This window comes from Ursus americanus, chromosome 7 (assembly GCF_024610735.1).
Source record: "Ursus americanus isolate L20-20 chromosome 7, mUrsAme1.1.p, whole genome shotgun sequence".
In the NCBI taxonomy this organism is placed as follows: domain Eukaryota; kingdom Metazoa; phylum Chordata; class Mammalia; order Carnivora; family Ursidae; genus Ursus; species Ursus americanus.
This window is the reverse complement of record NC_142133.1, coordinates 56589131-56607657: the sequence shown is the minus strand read 5'-3', so window position 1 is coordinate 56607657 and position 18527 is coordinate 56589131. Positions and strand designations below refer to the sequence as shown.

General features: G+C 39.1%; 1 protein-coding gene across 5 annotated transcripts in view; it reads left to right on the top strand.

Moving 5' to 3' along the window:
- The first annotated feature begins 374 nt into the window (after positions 1-374).
- Positions 375-18527, top strand: part of RMDN2 (regulator of microtubule dynamics 2) — a 68066-nt gene continuing 49913 nt past the window's right edge. For 3 of the 5 annotated variants that reach the window (XM_045809052.2, XM_045809053.2, XM_087863728.1), the window contains exons 1-2: positions 553-716; positions 8056-8523. In XM_045809052.2, the coding sequence (XP_045665008.1) occupies positions 8072-8523 (452 nt within the window). In that variant the 5' untranslated portion in view covers positions 553-716; positions 8056-8071. Of the gene's footprint in view, positions 488-552; positions 717-8055; positions 8524-16645; positions 17500-18527 lie in introns of those variants that run through there. The other 2 variants (XM_045809051.2, XM_087863729.1) reach the window with 2 other exon arrangements.

Genomic DNA, 18527 nt, shown 5'->3' with positions numbered 1-18527 from the left:
CAAACCACAGAAAATAAAGCTGGGTAAAATCTCTTATGTCAAGTATCTGAGAAGCCTGTGGTTTTCAGCTAAAGGCAACTCAGAATGCTGGGGGTATGAAGAGGTTGGGGATTTTAGTTATTAAAATGGAACGTGAGTTAAAGTTAAGAAAACGTGGTTTCGGACACGGTTACTAATTAGTGCAAGACTTCTGCGCAACCCTGTAATGCGGATCAAACTTCAAGGTTGTGCCCTGGGGCGGCGGGGGGGGGGGGGGCAACAAAGAAGTTTGGGCGCGGGAAAAAGCCAGGGGCAGGCGGGTTTGGGAGCTGCAGGGATGGGAAGAACGCGATGGGCCGGGCGCGAGTGGCCCGGAGCCAGGGCGGGGGGCCCCGGGGAGATGGGCTTGGAGGGGGAGGCGGCATCCCGGCAACAATGTGCGGTGGGAGCCGAGGCGCCGGCGGAGCGCATTCTCCTTCTGGAAAAGGTGCGCTTGGCGCCCGCCCGGGTAAGTCGAACCCCCCGCGGGAAGAGGCGGGAGCCGTAGGGCGAGCGGCCGTGGGCTCCTCCCCCGGCGCCTCCGCTATCTGGGTCAGGACGCGGCGGGCCGCGGGGCCGGACGTGGGGACCCGCGGGCTTCGGGCTGCTGTCCGCCCGCCGCTCCGCTCCCGTCCGCCCGGCCGCAGGTCCCCAGTCCCCGGTCTCCGACGGCAGAGAGGCCCGCGGGGCGAACTCAGGTGCGTGCGGAGGTGGGCAGTGGGCGGCTCGGCGGGCGGAGGCCGGACGCGCCGCGGGTGCGGAGGGCTGAGGCGGCACTTCCGGCGGCCGCCGCGGCACTTCCGGGTTTCGCGGGGGTCCCCGCCGCCGACTCCCCGCGGGGCATCTTTCCGCCGGCCGACGCGGCGCTGTGTCCTCCCGGTGGCTGAGCCGGCTGGCGGTGGCTTTCCCGTCCCGGAGCAGTCCTGTCGAGCCGGCGTCTGGAAGCGTCGGTCCTGGAACTCGCCGGTGTTTGCACGCGGGCCGCCCGTCGTGGGTGCGTGGGGAGCCGGCGGGGTGCTGTCGCGGCCCGGCCGGTCCCCGAAAACCGGAGAAGTTGCCGCCGGAGACACGGTCGCCTCAGTAGCCTCCGCTCCCGGGTCTTACCTTTCAGCCTCCCTCAGACATGTTTGTCATGTTTTGCCCTGACTCCGATTCTCTACCTATTTTATATGAAAGGAAGGCCAGATTTTCAGTGCCACAAACATTTGTAAATAAGCCAAACATCAGAGAGCCCTTACTTTAAAAGAAATTATTAAGTAGGAAAAATAGAACCTGATGAAATCGGAGTATCAGAATTCATTAGAAGGTATTAGGTTATCCAGATCGCTGTGAGGAATCTGATTGCCAATTCAAGGTCTCAGAGATAATCTTTTGGGAAACAAACCTCAGGCCTGAGTGTAACCCATGGTGTTCCTTTACCCTTCTTGCAAAATTTTTCATACATCTTCCAAGTACCAGAGTTACATATTTTATGTACTTCCCCTAAGATTCTGCTGATGAATTAAATGAATATATACACCAGATACTGCTGAAAACATTGTAAGCACAATTTCCATTTCTAAAAATTAATTTTAATGTAGAAATTTCTTCAGCGATAATAGTTTGGTGATTATTACTTCAGTAGGATTCTTGGTTCTCATCCGCAAATAATGAATTATGTATTACCCATTAATTTTAGATGACAATATTTTTTATTAAAACAATGTCTCGTTTTCTATCATTATTACTAACACCTTACAAATCAAAACTTGTAACGGGAATAATACTTAGCATTTGATTTTCTAGTCAATACATTTTTTAATTACTGTGTGTTTATACTAAAGGGTAGTGTATACTAATTTGATAACTAAACATATAAAAGTTACATAAAAAATGTCGTATACTGCCTGCAGGCAAGTGTTCTGATTTATTACTTTGCTAGTTACTTTTTTTTTTTTTTTTAAGATTATTTTTAGAGAGAGAGTGTGTGAATGCAGGGGTCAGGGAAAGGGAGAGGGAGACAGTCTTAAGCAGACTCCAAGGTGAGTTGGAGGAGGGGCTCGACCTCACCAGTTTGAGCTCCTGACCTGAGCAGAAACCAGGAGTCTGGAACTTAACCAAATGCCTCACCCAGGTGCCCTTGCTAATTAATTACTATTTTTAATTAGTGGCATTTTTCACATCGGTGGCTCAGAAGCAGGTTTATTTTATACTGATAATAAAACTCAAACATAGCTTGTGCTATCAGTCTCTAACTGTGGTTATTTAAAAGCAATACCTGCTCTACTGATTGATTCTAGCTTTTTCCCCAGTTGATTTTTACAGTTCTGAAATCCTATTTCAGTTGCAAACATCTCTGCCCAGTCAGCATCCTCCTTCATATCCTTATGGATGCTTTCTGAATCTTCATCATCCCGCAGTACATCCAGGAGTTATCAGGGTAATGGTTTTCCTGGCCTACTCGGATGGCCCCTGGGTAAATGACTTAACGGTTGCATGCCTCAGTTTGCTTATCTGGACCTGCCTCCAAGAGATAATGTGGAATTGGTATAATTCCTAAAGAAAAGGCCAAACAAAAATTCATGCTCCTGGCCATGTATTTAAACCTGGGACAGTCTCAGGGATCAGATCGCCTTCCTAGGTAGATTTTGAATTCCATTTATTTACTTGATTAAATGAAAATAATTTCAAATAAGGTTACATTTTTTCATGTAACGTTCAAGGAAGGCCCATCAGGAATGAGCCAAGAAAGCAATCAGAATAGGAAGATTTCTTTTAATAGACCTCCGGATCAGCATGTGAACATTCTGCATTAATCTTTTGACAAAAAGCCAAGATCAAGTTTGATGCATGGTTATTAGATGTAAGGCAAATGGAAGTCATGGGCACGTAGTGACTTTTCTTATTCTCTGTTGCCTTTTTGCAATAATCTTTCAAAATTTAGTTTGGTGATATATTTTTGTGTGTGTGGAAATAAGTGTACAGCTAATAATAATCACCCACAACTTCAGCTGAATTGATCCGTCTACTGCTGGCATGTCTCCTGGATGGGATAGGAGAGGACAAGTCGTTAGATTTACAGTTCCATTCTACCAATTAGGTTAAAATGATTTTTGCTTAGAAAAATTAATTCCAGGTAAACTTCCCTGAGGTCAGGCAGGCCAGATTAAGCACACGGCCATTCTACTAGAATCTTTGGTTTTAGAAGAAGGGATTCTTAATTCTCTTGGATATAATATTCACCAACATCTGAGGTAATTTCTGGAAAGTGATTATTTTAAAATCATTAGTCCTTCTCTTTCACACTGAGACCTGTAATGAAATGGAGCATCCGAATAGGATACTCTCTGTGTTCAATGTATATCATCTATTACTAACGGAATCTGAAAAGATGTTCTCTTAGGCAGACTTCTTGGAAATAATCTTTCTCTCCCGTGGGGCATCATTTGATGCACCACCTTTAGTTGCTCATTTAGAGAATAAGAAGCAATGCCTTGCTCAGGTATGTGGGATCATAGCATATAGACCATAGGAAGGCACATTTTAGGTACACAACTGAATTCAGAATTTGCATCTTTCCAGTGTGCCTTCCCCCATTCTCACCCTCAGCTCTGTATTTTGTTTCCTAGTTCACTTAGAACAATGAAGCAACCACAGAGAACTTCCATAAGCTCCCACTGTCACATCTACCCACCTTCCTGAATCTGTTCACATAATCTGCCTTTTCTTTCATTGCTATGAATGAACGGTTTGTGTTTCCATCAAAGGTCAACGTCTGTGCCTGTGTACTGCAGACCAACCATCCCTCTGCCTTCTCAAGTTTACTGCTGCAGTGATTCTCTGATCTTTTACTTCATCATTGTACCTTCCTTTTTTTAAAAAAATTGGATCTCGTCCATGCCCAAATAGAAATGCTATTATTTCTCCATCTTTCTGGCACCATTTTCCAATATAGTCATGACATCATTTCTTCTCTCCTTACCTGCTTTCTGTTTGCCCTTTTGTTCTTTTTTCTCCCTTTTCTGACTTCTTTTGGATTAATTGAATATCTTTAGTCTTATATTTTTATCTCCACTCTTGGCTTATTATTTATACCTTTATGAAGTTTTTTCAAAGTGTTACGGTTGTTTGTTTAGTGTTTGCCCTTGGATTTACAACTGTACATCTTTGGCTTCTAGTATGACACTGCATTATAATCCAAGACCCTTACAACACGATACCCTATTTTGTCCCCTCCATACTTTGGGCTATTGTTGCCCTCATTTTTTTACCTCTACGTATGTTATAAACCCATAATTGGTTAATATCATTTTTGCTATAATAAGCAAATATTTTATAAAGAAATCTTAAAGTGAGAAAAATGACCTTCATATTTACCCTCATATTTGCCACTACTGACGTAATTCGTCTTCCGTGTAGATTCAGGTTTCTGTTACCATTTTCCTTCTGCCTAAAAAACCTCTGTTAGCATTTCTAGTAGTCCATGTCTGGTGGCAATGAATTCTCTCAACTTTTCTTTGTCTAAAAGAGTCTTTGTTTGGAACACCAGGATGGCTCAGTTGGTTAAGTGTCTGCCTTCAGCTCAGGTCATGATCCCAGAGTCCTGGGATCGAGTCCTGTGTTGGGCTCCTTGCTCAGCAGGGAGTCTGCTTCTCCTTCTGCCTGCTGCTCCCCCTGCATGTGCCCCCCGCCCCGGAAAATAAATAAATAAAATCTTAAAAAAAAAACAACCACTTTAAAAAGTCTTTGTTTTACCTTCATTTTTGGAAAATATTTCACTGGGTATAGAAATGTAAGTTGACAGTTTCTTCCAGTACTTTAAAGATGTCACTCCTGTTTCTTTGCCTGAATAGTTTCTAAGATGATGTCTCTGAGACAATGTCTGCTGTAATCTTATCCTTTTTTCTCTGTACACAATATGTCATTTTTTCCCACTGACTACTTTTAAGATTTCTTCTTTATCACTGGTTTGCAGTGTTTTTGTCTAATTTGGAAATTTTTTGGCTATTTTTCCTTCAAATATTTCTTGTACCCCTTTTTCTTCCCTGTAACTTGAACTATATATGTTTTAGAGTGCTTGATATTGCCATAGGCTGTGCTTGATTTTTTGTTTTTTTGTTTCTTAGTCTTAATATGTGTGTGTGTATACAAATATTTTGTAATCTTTAAAAAATTTTTTTACATTTAAAATTTTAAAAAAAATTTAATTTCTCTGTTTCATTTTGTATATACTATAGACCGGGTGGCAACAGAACATTTATTACAAAACAACAGAAATTTATTTCTCACAGTTCTAAAGCTGGGAAATCCAAGAACAGGGCACTGGCAGATTCATTGTCTTATGAAGGCCCGCTGGTTCATAGACAGCACCTTCTCCTTATAACTTTACAGGGTGGAAGGGGACAGGGATATCTATGGGTTCTCTTTTATGAGTGCCCTAATCTCATTTATGAAGGCTCTGCCTCCTGAAGGCCCTACCTTCTAAGACTATTATCTTGGGAATTAAGATTTCAACATATGAACTTAGAGGGGACACAAACATTTAGTCTGTAGTAGATGGTTTCTGTTGCTTTTTCTTCAGGTTTGCTGATTTTTTTCTCCACAATGTTTTCTCTTCTGTTAATCTCATTCAATAATATTTTATTTCAGATATTTTATTTTTCATCTCCAGAAGTTCTCTTTGGTTCTGCTTAATACCTTCTATTTCTCTCCTCATCATGTTTATGTGTTTCTTTGACATATTTTTAATATTTATATTAAATAGCAAACATATTTGTAATAGTTGTTTTAACATCCTATCTGCTAACTACATCATCTCTGTCATTTTCCTGCTTCTTTGGGTATCTAGTAATTTTCGATTGGATGATCAACATTGTGATTTTATGTCGTTGCATTCTGAACTTTTCAAAGAGTTTTGGACTTTCTCTTGAAGGCACTTAAATTATTTGGGTGAATTAGTTTGATCCTTTGGAGGTGTGTTTTTAGTCTGTTTCAGAGCAAGTCTAAATAGATCTTAACTCTAGGGTTAATTAGGCCTTATTTCCAAGGCATCACCCTTCTGAGATCTCTATTGAAACCCTCAGATATTTGGTAAACACTGTCCACTCTGGCTGGTGGGAATTTGTGTAATCTTTAGGAAGTTAAGTTTATAGCTTCCTGGAAATTGTTAATTTGCCTGGCCTGATGGGGTTTGATGCTATGCATGTTCAGACTGGTATTCAGTTAAAGATTTAAGGAGACTCCTATGTATATTTCTAGAGCTCTTTCTGTACATACTTTACTCACCTTCAGTACTGTGCCACACAAATTCTAGGTCCTTCAGTTTCTCTGAACTCTGTTCTTTGTTCAACTCAGTAGACTACCAGGCTTTGTTTGGTTTTCCCCTTCCTGTGCCACAGTCCAAAAATGCCTCCAATCATAGGGAGATCATAGGACTTACCTTGTGTGTTTCCTTTTTCTTTGGGATCATAGGTGGAAGTGCTGTAATAGTCTGCTCCTTGAGAAAGTGTAAAAAAAAAAACAAATGAAAATTTTGTGAATTCAGATTCCTGTAATGGACAGTTTATCATTATTTGTAACATTTCTCTCAAATGGCTAACAAAATTTAATAAAGTTGTTTACAAAATAGTGCATATTGATGGGAAAATAATTTGGGGAACTTCAAAGTCTGTAAAGAAGCCTCACTACATTTTATTCTAAACACAGAAGTTTATCATAGCATTAATATACTTATTGCCATTTTAAAGTCTGGGAAGGAAAGGGGCTTTATATTATTATAAATATTATATTTATATTATATCATATTTTATATATTTTTATTTATTTAATATTATATGTTTATTTTTATGTATTTAATATTATATATTTATTTGGTTATGTATTATTATTATATTATATCATATTATATTATTGTTTTCCATTAATGGTCTTCTGATTTTCAGAACAGAGATAAGCAATAAAACTAGTGAAGATGGGAAAAGAACAATTATGGTGCATTTAGTCAAAGTAGCTGAGTTTATGTGGAATTAGGCAGGTTAGTGCTTGAGCCTTGAATGTAAAACAGTGAAAGTTCAGATGAAGAAAAGAGTCAAGAAAAGAGATTTTTGCTACTTTGAAAAAGAGGAAAATTTGAAAGAAAATAAAAACATTAAGACTTCAGCCAGAAATAGAAATGTAAGTAGCAGAGGCATTCTGGGTCAAAAGGAGAAAGGAGATGAAGCCTGCATGTGTTAGCATTTTTGCTCTGCATGCTGAATAAAACAGAGATGACGTGGGTTCCAGACTTGCCAGAGCTCTCTGATATATATTATTTTCCAAATCCTTGGGCTTTTAAAATGTTTATTACTCTAAGTATACATGTGAACTGGATGCTAAGAAAAAGCTCCTTGGACTTCCTTAAAGATAGGATAAGACTCAGAAATCAGCATACGAATTTTATACAGATAAAAGTTTCAAACACAGTTAAGCACAATTTGAATTCTTTTTTTTTTTTTTAAAGATTTTATTTATTTATTTGACAGAGACAGCCAGCGAGAGAGGGAACACAAGCAGGGGGAGTGGGAGAGAAAAAAGCAGGCTTCCAGCGGAGGAGCCTGATGTGGGGCTCGATCCCGGAACGCCGGGATCACGCCCTGAGCCAAAAGCAGACGCTTAACGACTGTGCCACCCAGGCGCCCCACAATTTGAATTCTTAAATAGCTTTTTTCCCCCCAGAGATATATAATGATGCTTTTACCACTATTTATCATACTCTTTAAAAATATGATAAAGAGTAAATTTCAGATCAGCCATGTAGAATACAAATTCTGAATTAAAATTGAAACTTTACACTGGACTTCAGTGATATCCTTAAAGTAAATATTTCTATTAGGCCACACACATTTTAGAGGTAAATATAGTATACTTATATTATATTTTAGTTTATGATTTATTGTGTGTGTGTTTGTGTGTGCGTGTGTGTCTACGATGTAGACTTCTGTTGATTGAGAAAGCTTTAATATTTTTGTCTTGGGCAAAGACAGAAACAACATTCATTTACATTTATGCTTTCAATTTTAGAAATAAAATTCAAGAAATGCCTCATTCCACAAACAAAGAACTGATACTTGGCATCATGGTGGGAACTACTGGAATCAGCCTGCTTCTTTTGTGGTACCGCAAGATTTGTAAATCAAGGACAACATTGAATTTACCTAAATTTCTTTCTCTGGGTAACAAGCTTGATTCCGTGACTTTTCAAGATGAAATGTATAATGGCCAAGGAACAGCAGCAATCTTTCAAGGAAGGCAGCTTCAGATATTGGAGAAGTTAAATGAATTACTGACAAATATGGAAGAACTCAAAGAGGAAATCAGAGTTCTTAAAGAAACCATTCCGAAGCTGGAGGAATATATACAAGGTGAACTTGGAGGGAAGATAACACTTCATAAGATAAGTCCCCAGCACAGAGCTAGAAAAAGAAGGCTTCCCACAGTTCAAAGTTCTGGAACAAGTAATAGTTCAGAGGAAGCAGAAAGTGAAGGGGGGTAAGTTTCTTGATGATGTTTCCCATGTTGAATTGATTATTTCATTATTGCTATTATTTAGGGACTTTCATTGTGCATTTCCAGTTATATATTCTGCCACTAGTAAGATTTAAAAAAGAAATGATTACTTGGCTGACATCATAATTAAAACCATATTCAGTAGTGGTCTGTATTTAAGATAGTTTAGACTGCATTGACAAAAAGAATATAAGTGGCTTGCTAGCACCAGGTGCCATATGTGAGTAATGAAAAAGTCAGTAATTGTTTGCCAGAATTGTAACCTATTTATATATGTGGCCACGGTGTGACCCTTTCTATAAGAACTGTCCAAGAAGTGCTCCCAGCTAGAACTTTCCATGATGATGGAAATGGTCTAAATCTAGGCTGCCAATATGGTAGCCATTAGCCACATTAGCCATTAAGCACCTGAAATGTAGTAGTACAACTGGGAAACTGAATTTTTAATCTTATTTAATTGTAATTAATTTAAACAGCCATGGGACTAGTGGCTTACTGAATTGGGCAGCGCAGAGCTGAAAACCTTTGAGAAGGTACAAGTGATTCAGTTTCATCCTCACCATCCTCAATGGCAGTCCTTTGAATTCTAAAACCAAGAACATAAATAATATTCTTTTAGAAGAAAAACAAATGATTTATGAATTTTAAAAAAAACCTGTGCTCTGCTAGTGTTTTTGAGGAGTAAAATAGGCAAGTAAATAAAGAGTCACCAGGGGTTCTTTAGGGCAGGGACACTATGTTTTCTTTGTTATATTCTTAACACCTTATTCTTGTACCTAGCACAGAGTAGATGCCAAGAAATATTTCACAAATGAATGACTGTTCTGCTAAATCACCACGGAATTGGGAGAAGGGAGAAGGGAGGAGGAAGAAGAAGAGAGGAAACAAAGCGTAGGGATAAAAGTGTGTTTCATAGATAAAGAAATGTAAATGGTTGATCAGATCTTTGACATCATGCTAGAATTGGAATTACTTAGCATTTTTATATATGAACTGGAGACATAACTATATGAAGAATCTTTCAGATAGGGAAGAGCCACAAATGATAGATTAAATAACGGGAAGGTTTTAAACATTTGTGTTCCTGAACAACAAGTTGTAGACTGATTTTAAAATTGGCAGTGGGGTGTTTAAAAGGAATTGGAAAGAGTTCTAAATATTCCAGAACTGTAACTCTGAAAAGGCACTGTTAATTATTAAGGGTATAGAGAACGCAGCTTAGTACTCTAATGAGGACAAAGATCCTAACAACATTGGATATCAATGAAAGTTATTGAAGACCAGCAATGATTATCATACCTTTATGTAAATCCAGGGCATTTCCTCATGAGGAATCCTGTGTGCAGCTTTGGCAAGCACATCTTCGAAAGGACATAAGGGAACTAAGGACTAGCCAGAGAAGATCTCCTAGACTGGGCGGAGAGATGGCAGTCCTGGTGTAGGAGTGGAGGCCAAAAGACTGAGTAGCCCTTCATCTAAAATGACACAGGTTAGATAGCGCACAGGCTTGTTCAAGAAATTCTAAAATTCTAGGAAGAGAGGCAACCTTTCAGAAGTTTAAGATAAGTTTGGGACCATCAGAGAAAGACAATTATTATACGGTTTCACTCATATGTGGAATATAAGAAACAGCCCAGAGGACAATAGGGGAAGGGAGGGAAAACTGAAGGGGAAGTCTTCAGAGAGTGAGACAAACCATGAGAGACTCTTAACTACAGGGAAAAAACTGAGGGTTGCGGAAAGGGGAGGCGATGGGGTAACTGAGTGATGGACATTAAGGAGGCCACCTGATGTGATGAGCACTGGGTGTTATACTCAACTGATGAATTATTGAACACTACATCTGAAACTAATGACATATTATATATTGGCTAATTGAATTTAAATAAAAAAAGATAAGTTTGGACAAAGAAAAACAAGATAATTGTGGGACTTAATTAACTTCAAGTAATAGTATAGACATAAGTTGTTTATGTGAGTTCAAGAAGGATTTGTCTAATTTATGAAAGACAGTCATAGACGGCTAATAAAAACTTTAAGATTTAATATCAGGTAAGACATTCCCTTTTCTTGCTCGATCCTGAGTACCTTTGTTAGCAATAGAACACCAGAATAGAGGCAAGGGAGCCCTAGTGACTTGGACTAGATTACAGTGAATGGCCCTTAATAAATTAGAAGGCAACTTTTTCCTATTTACTATACTTCAATAGAATAAACAAAACAAGCAAACAGACACTTAATGTGGATTTTTTTGAGAGAGAAATAAGATACAGAAAGATTTAATACCTCTTTCTAAATAAAAACCTAGAGACAAACTTTTTAAATAAATAATATACTTTTTAAAAACAAGGTTTCTATAAAATGTATTTGTGTAAATTTTAGATTGCCTGTCCTAATAAACCTCCCACGGGACAGAAGTGACTGGTCATGGTAAGATACAGTCCTTGCCCCATTAACATATTTAAGATGAGATATATCCTTGATACAGCAGTGTCCTTGACAGCAAAATTAAAACATCAAATGATAATTACATATTCCCTATGTACTCTTTTGCCAAAGGTTCCTGGAGCTTTTGATTTCTTTCAGTAAAAAAGATGCCAGTCACAGTTTGCTGACACTGTTCTACACAAGAAAAGGGGAAAAAAAAGAATTATAGCCTTAGGTGGTATCAAAAGCTCGAGTGGATAGGTCAGTAGAACGCATTTTCTGCAAACACTATCTTCTGCATGCCTGCCTTAGCACATGGTATCATTATGGATGTATGGATTTATGCCTTTTTTGGACTTAGCTAATTTCATCTCCTTCGTTGTGGAGGTGGTGGTGCCTGAGGCTCAGATTCTCATAATGCGGCCATCAGAGGGTCTGTCAAGTTTTTTCCTTTCCCTTCTTAGCAGTAGTGCGAACATCTTGGAAAGTATCTGTGCTTCTTGGTAATATTATGTTTCGACTGATTTTGTTTTTGTCCCTGCTCCAAGACTTGGAGTCAGCCACTGCCTTGGCGACGTTGATTCCTTTCAGTGACAACTGGTACTAGACAGCAGCAGCTGGGTGTCCAGACACCGACTGTTTGTAGGCACGATGATACCAGAGCATGTGTGGGCCCATTTAGGGTCAGGGTAAAGAAAGATCATTTTAAATATTTTCAAGGTCACGAGTTCACATTGGTGTTTTCAGCTTAAACAGAAGTCCTTCCTTATTTCTGGAAACTTTTTAGCTCATTTTCTTTTTCAAGCTGCTCACTGCTCTTTTTTCTGTCAACCTTTATCTGTATTGCTCTATGGAACCATGGGTTTAAAAGTTATTTAAATCACAATGTTATGTAAAGCTTTAGAAACCTCTCTTGCAAAAGTTCCATCTTGTTCCAGTTTAAAGTAATATCCCATAATAAAGTCATAGTTCTTCGTTTTAAGTGAGCTTTATGAAGAATAGATGTGTTTCAGGGCACCTGGGTGGCTCAGTTGGTTGGGCATCTGCCTTCGGCTCAGGTCATGATCTTGGGGTCCTGAATTGAGCCCCACGTCAGGCTCCCTGCCCCTCGGGGAACCCTCTTCTCCCTCTCTCTCTGCCACTCTCCCTGGCTTGTGCTTGCTCTATCTCTCTCTCAAATAAATAAATAAAATCTTAAAAAAAAAAAAAAAGAAAGGAATAGATGTGTTTCAAAATGAAACATTCCTTTTGGGTAAATCAGGGTTGTATAGTAATCCTACAGGCCTTCTTTCTTTTTTTCCTGATATAGGTATTTTCCTTTTAGTGTTAAGTTCATATGATAGCTTCGGATAGTATCAACAGACACACGATTATTTGAAAAGAAAAACCCCACAGATCTACCCTCAAAGGAACACCAAGCCATAACACAAACCATAATACCTAGTACCTTGGATATTACTCTACAAATCATAGAGGACGGTGATGTCAGCAAGACCACAGACAGAAACAGGCTTTTGAGGTTTTATTTAAAACTATTTAAGCAGAGAGGACATTAGGAGAAGGAAGGGAAAAATGAAGGGGGGGGAACAGAGGGGGAGACGAACCACGAGAGACTATGGACTCCGGGAAACAAACTGAGAGTTTTAGAATGGAAGGGGGTGAGGGGATGGGCTAGCCCAGTGATGGGTATTAAGGAGGGCACGTATTGCATGGAGCACTGGGTGTTCTACGCAAACAATGAATCATGGAACACTACATCGAAAACTAATGATGTACTGTACGGTGACTAACATAATATAATAATTTTAAAAATGAGGAAAAAATAAAATAAAATAAAACTATTTAAATTTTCAGGGCGCCTGGATGGCTCAGTCAGTTAAGCATCCAACTTTTTTTAATTTCAGCTCAGCTTATGATCTTGGGGTTGCGAGACTGAGCCCTGCCTCGGTCTCTATGCTCAGCGGGAAGTCTGCTTGGGATTCTCTCTCTCCCTCTCCTTCTGCCCCTCCCCCTGCTCGCTCACTCGTGCTCTCTCTCAAATAAATAAGTAAATAAATAATCTTTTAAAAAATCTTTACATTTTCATTTCACGAGCCAAAATATTGTCTTTGCTTTTTGTTCATTTACATTTTTTATTCTTGCTATTATTTACTTCTGCCAAGTCAGTTTTACTGTTGGACTTCAATTTCTCAAGCCCTCGAGAGAAAGACAAATTCAGATATTCGTGATGTGGTGCTTCCGTAATCTTTCATGTTGTGGAAGAGCACGTTTGCACACCAAAAAATCGTTTTTTGTTTAGGATTTTTAAAAAATAAAACATTACCGCATAAATGAAATCCTTTTCGTAGTCCTTGCTCTTGGAGGTAACCATTACTTTAAAGTTGGTGCAGATTCTTGCCTTGGAAGTTTGAATGTTTCTCTTACACGTGCATGTTTACATCAACAATGAATAAATGGTGCTTGGTTCTTAAAATTTACATAAATGGCATTATATGGTATATAACATTTTGTAACTTGCTTTTGCATCAAATGTTTCTTTAAGATTTTTCCAGATTGTTGTATGTGAATTTATTTCATTTTTTTCAGTTGCCGTGTTGTATTCCATTGTATGAAATGGCTTAATTTATTTCCTTATGGATGGATGTTTATTTAGGTCACCATTTTTGGTTCTTCTAAACAAGGCTTTATTGAACCCCTTCATATTTCCTTACGCACATGTGGAATAATTTCAAAGTATATACTTAGAAGTGGATGCTGAGTTATAGACCAAATATAGTGCTATGCTGTATTACTAAACTGTTCCTCAGAGTGTGCCGGTGTATGAGAATTCTTGTTTTCCCATACAAATTTTTACAGATAGACTTTTTAATTTTAGGCAACCTGACAGAGATAAAGTAGTAACTGATCATTATTTCCGTTTGCATTTCCCCGAACACTAAGAGGATTGGGCATCTCATCAGTATTTGTATTTCGGTCTTCTTATCTATGAATTTCTTTTAAAAATGAAATCATAAAGGAAGGTAACACTAACAGTTGGTGTCCTCTTCATTGATTCACTGACAATGTCTGCTCGGTGCCGGGCACCCGGTAGGCTCTGGAGGTACATTAGGAAACAAAACAAAGTCCTCTAAGTCAAATACAGGTTTTTTAAAACAATGTAACAGAATGCGAAAGAGAGAGACTGTGTTCTAATTTTAACCAGAGCCAAAGGCCAAGAAGAGAGCAGTCCAGACCAAGTCCTCTTGCATTCTAAACCTCCTGGGCAGGACTTGCCAAAACATGGAAGCCGGTGCCAGCGTGAGCATTCCCCCGCCAGGAGCCTGTGAAAGGAAGCAGCTGAAGGGCTGAGAGAAGCATTTCTTCAGGGAGAGTCGGTCCTGTGCCAGGCATCCCACCAGTATGTGTATGATGCTGAATGCTGTAGGGAGGGACGGCGTTGCTCGGGCAGAATGTATCGCATGGGAAGAGTGAAAAGGTAGAGTGCAGAGCCTTTTGGAACCAGTACCGAGGGAGTGGGCGGAAGTGGGGGAACATGCCTTTGGTGTTCTATCTAAAAAGTCATTGCCAGACCCAGATTTATCTAGGTTTTCTCCTGTGTTATCTTCTCAGAGTTTTATAGTTTTGCATTTTATATTTAGGTCTATGTTCCATTTTGAGTTAATATTTGTGAAGGGTAGGAGGTCTGCATGTCTGACCATTCTTTGGCTAGGCCATATGTCAGGACTGTGGGGAAAAACCCTGAGGAATGAGGTGATGTTCCCCTCCAGGACCAGCAGCACATTTAGCAGATTTGCTTACTGCTTGGGGTAAATATAGTGGGTTCCCTAAGCTCAGCATTCCTTCCTTTGTAACATGAATCTGTACAAACGATGAATCTCCAGGCTCTCTGCATTGCCCTTGTGGGACCTGGGGTCTGGGAGGACCAGCGCAAATATGTCAGTGATCCTACCGCGGGATTCGCTGTGCGTAATAAAGTCCTCTTCTTCTGACCCCTAAGAACCATGTGTGAGACATTAACCGATGAATATATTAGCTTCTATGTAGGGTAAAATCAGATCACCAAACTGACAATTACATGATGAAAATGAGAGAGCATTAGGCCTTTGAAAAGTAATTTGTTCAAAGGTTTCCCAAAGAAGATTGTTAGGAAGGGAACAAAATCAGAAGGTTACGGTAGCAGGGTATTCAGGATATCAAGAACTAAAAAAGTTTATATTCAAGGCAGTGTTTTATGTCATCGCTGGCTTGACACACGTACCTATTATATGGATAGGGCTCCAAGGTGGTTTGGAAAAGGAGAGGACGGTATTTGTTTTCTGATAACTCTGTTACCCTTGTCTTTAAATGGGTATGAGTTGTTTCAAGGAGTTAGAAACAGTGACCCAGCAGATCTCTGTTATTGGGGCATGTGGCCCACACGATCAGACGGCATGCTTTACTGCCAACATAGATAAAGCTGATTTCATTCTGGGGGGCAGTGATGTTGGCTATTTAGGTTTGGGTTTTTTGTTTTGTTTTTTTTTTCCCTTCTCCATATATCTTTGGACCAAAGTCTGTAATGGTGGCTTTTCCATATCACTGGAGGGTATAAAAACCTGGGGTGAAAAGTGTTCATGTGAAAGTAGAATGAATTAGTAAGCCAGGGGTGTGTAGGGCGGCTTGTGAGAGAGTCAGTCCCAAGCAAAAGATTGTGCAGATATTATATACGTTACTGCCTCCATCCTGTTTTCTCCCGCCTTGATTTATTGGCTGACTCCTTGAATATGGTGAAGTTAGAATACGCATTCCCCCTCGGCCTGTGAATTGCAGCTTTTCAGAAAGGCGAGCCGCAGAACAGTTTTATGCAAACCTGATGTCACGAGATTCTAGAGTCTGCTGTCATCACATTCTGTGTTATTGCCATGTTAATTCCACACGCAGCTGAAGCGTTCAGTCTTCTCAACTGTTCCACCTACACAGGGCATTTTGTGGCTTAAGGATGATGGCTTAGGAAGGAAGGGAGAGATTTACTTTGGATTAAATTCAGTATGGGAAAATGCTTAAGGTAAGCCTTTAAAAAGAAAAGAAAAACCCCCACCGTGCCATATGTTTCATGAGCTGAAGAACATTGACGTGCTCATGAACCCAGCTTTAATGCTTCCTTTAATTCCCCGCAATAACTGAGTACGAGGCCTATCTGGATGTTTTTCTGAAGTATTCTTTCCAGAGAGGTCCTGCTTCATCCACGGTTAATATTTTAAAATGTATTAGTCAACAGGGCATACATTTATTCTACCTAACTCCCTTAAATATGGTAGTTCAAGAATCTCAAACAGATACTATGATTTACTATTTTTAAAAGAGGAAGCCCTCTCCTTGCCTTCAGGGGATATTTTCGTTCTCGTGCCTTGTTGTATGTTTTCCCTCGTCTGTCTTTCTGCCTGTTTCCCTGAATCTTTCAACTGATCTTCCCAAGGTTTAATAGATGGGGCAGGTGCTGTGTAAGTAGAGAGAATCTTTTAGACTAGGGCATTTTGGAGGGGGTACACCTGTGTGACCATCCATTCAGCTACCATAATTTTCTCATTCCCTATTGTTTCCATATTGATAAAGTGCATATGACTCTTCAAGAGGCTTGGCAGGTTTCCACCTCTGCTCCCTATTTTTTTTTCCTCATTTGACACTTTTCTCACTCTAGCCGCAGCAAACAGGACCAGAGCTTGCATCCAAATTATCCTGCAGATCAAGTTACTTCAGACCCCCTGAAGCATGAAGCCTCTTCTTTTATTCATCGAACTCTATCTCTTGATCCTAAAAGAGCTCGTCTGTCTGCAATATGTAACATCAGTTCATATAGAGAAAGTAAAAATGTATCTTCAAATTTATTTACTCGCTCATCTTTCTCTGGAAGAAGACATTCCTTACTTGCTAGATTTCAGAAAAGCAATATTTTCCCCGGCCATCAACACAGTAGAGCTAACTTTGATTCTCAAGAGAAAAGAATCTTCAGTGATTTAAAATCTTCCTCAGACCATCTTGGCCTTAGATCCCAAGGTTTTTTCACTTCCCCTAAACTAAGTGTAATTTCCTGTTACGAGAATGCTAGTTTTTTTGATCTTCAATCAAGTGGTCGTAGAATCTTTAATGCAGAAGAAATGGGAATAGTTTCTAAAAACTCAAGTATTACTGGCCCTGGAAAATATCTAAACTCTTGTTCTCCTGAATATAACATTATACATTTTATGAGTTTTGGGACAAAAACTAATTCTTCAACTTATACACACTCTGAGGGTGAAAACTCCTGTCAACACAGCACAACAACCTTAACTTCTCTTCTAGGTGTTATTTCCTATACCTGTCAACTAAATGAAACCGGCACCGATATTGAAGAAGGAGGCCAATCAAGGAAAGTTTCCTTTAATCCCGTTCCCAAAGTCACCACACAGATCATTCTCCACCTGTGGTTCAACAGCATCCCTCTCAGGATAACTGCCCCTGTTTTCCGTAATGTTGGATTTTCTTCATTTTATTAAAAAAAAAAAAAAAAAACAACGCTACTTGCTTTATCCCACCTCAGAAGGATGTTGCTTCAGAGTCCTTTGAAGATGAAAACATTGCTATTTCGTCTCATGATGAAGACAGATCTTCATCAATGCAATTCCTAAAATAAGGTCACCTCAGACTTTCCCCTCTCTTAGAAGGGTGGCTCAAATCAGAAATGTTTCCACCAAGCATGCTCTGTAGAAATCACGGCTCAGCTCTCCTAGAAGAGTCTCCAATCTCACTAAGCTTCACTGCCTCTTCAGAAAAAAGACCTCCACGTTGCAGTCTATATTTAACTTTAATTGCTTTATTTTATTTTATTTTTTTGGAATGATAGCTTATTGACATTCTTGGAATTTGGAAGTCAGAGATTATTAATCTGTTGCAGGCTTTTAACAGATTGTTGACAGGTTGACCAGTCTCAGATTTCTGGATGATTATTGTAAGATTTCTGTGGTCCGAAAATAACATCAAGCATTGATATATAAGTCTTCTAGATGTGTGACATTCTCTGAGCATTTTAACATCTTCTTTTATCCTACCGTAGTCATTAAAGACAGTATTCCTACCTATGTCATCTTGAGCTATATTCAGAAATTCACAAATTTTAATTTGTATCAGCCTTGTAAGCTACATTTCTCATGCCAGATAGCCCAGTGACAGATGATATTTTTACTAATACAAGGATCAAAGGATGAGTAAAAAATATTACAATGGAAATATATAGAATATATTGAAACCAGGTATTTTAACTAAATAATTTTAATACACATTTGTGTGTGCATGTCTGAGACTTCAGAGAACTCTGAGATCAGAGGTAATAAATGCATATAGTCTTTATTTTTCAAAGTGAATATTTTTCAGATTTTTTCCAAAATTTTTCCTTTAAAAAATTTTTAAATAAAAATTTTATTTTAAAAAGTGTCTCCCAAAATTTTATTTTTGAGTAAATATCTTTCAGTTTTTTCCCATTATATCAAAGTCTATAGATATATTTATCAGAATAACTAATGACTGAAAAAAGGCATATAGACAAT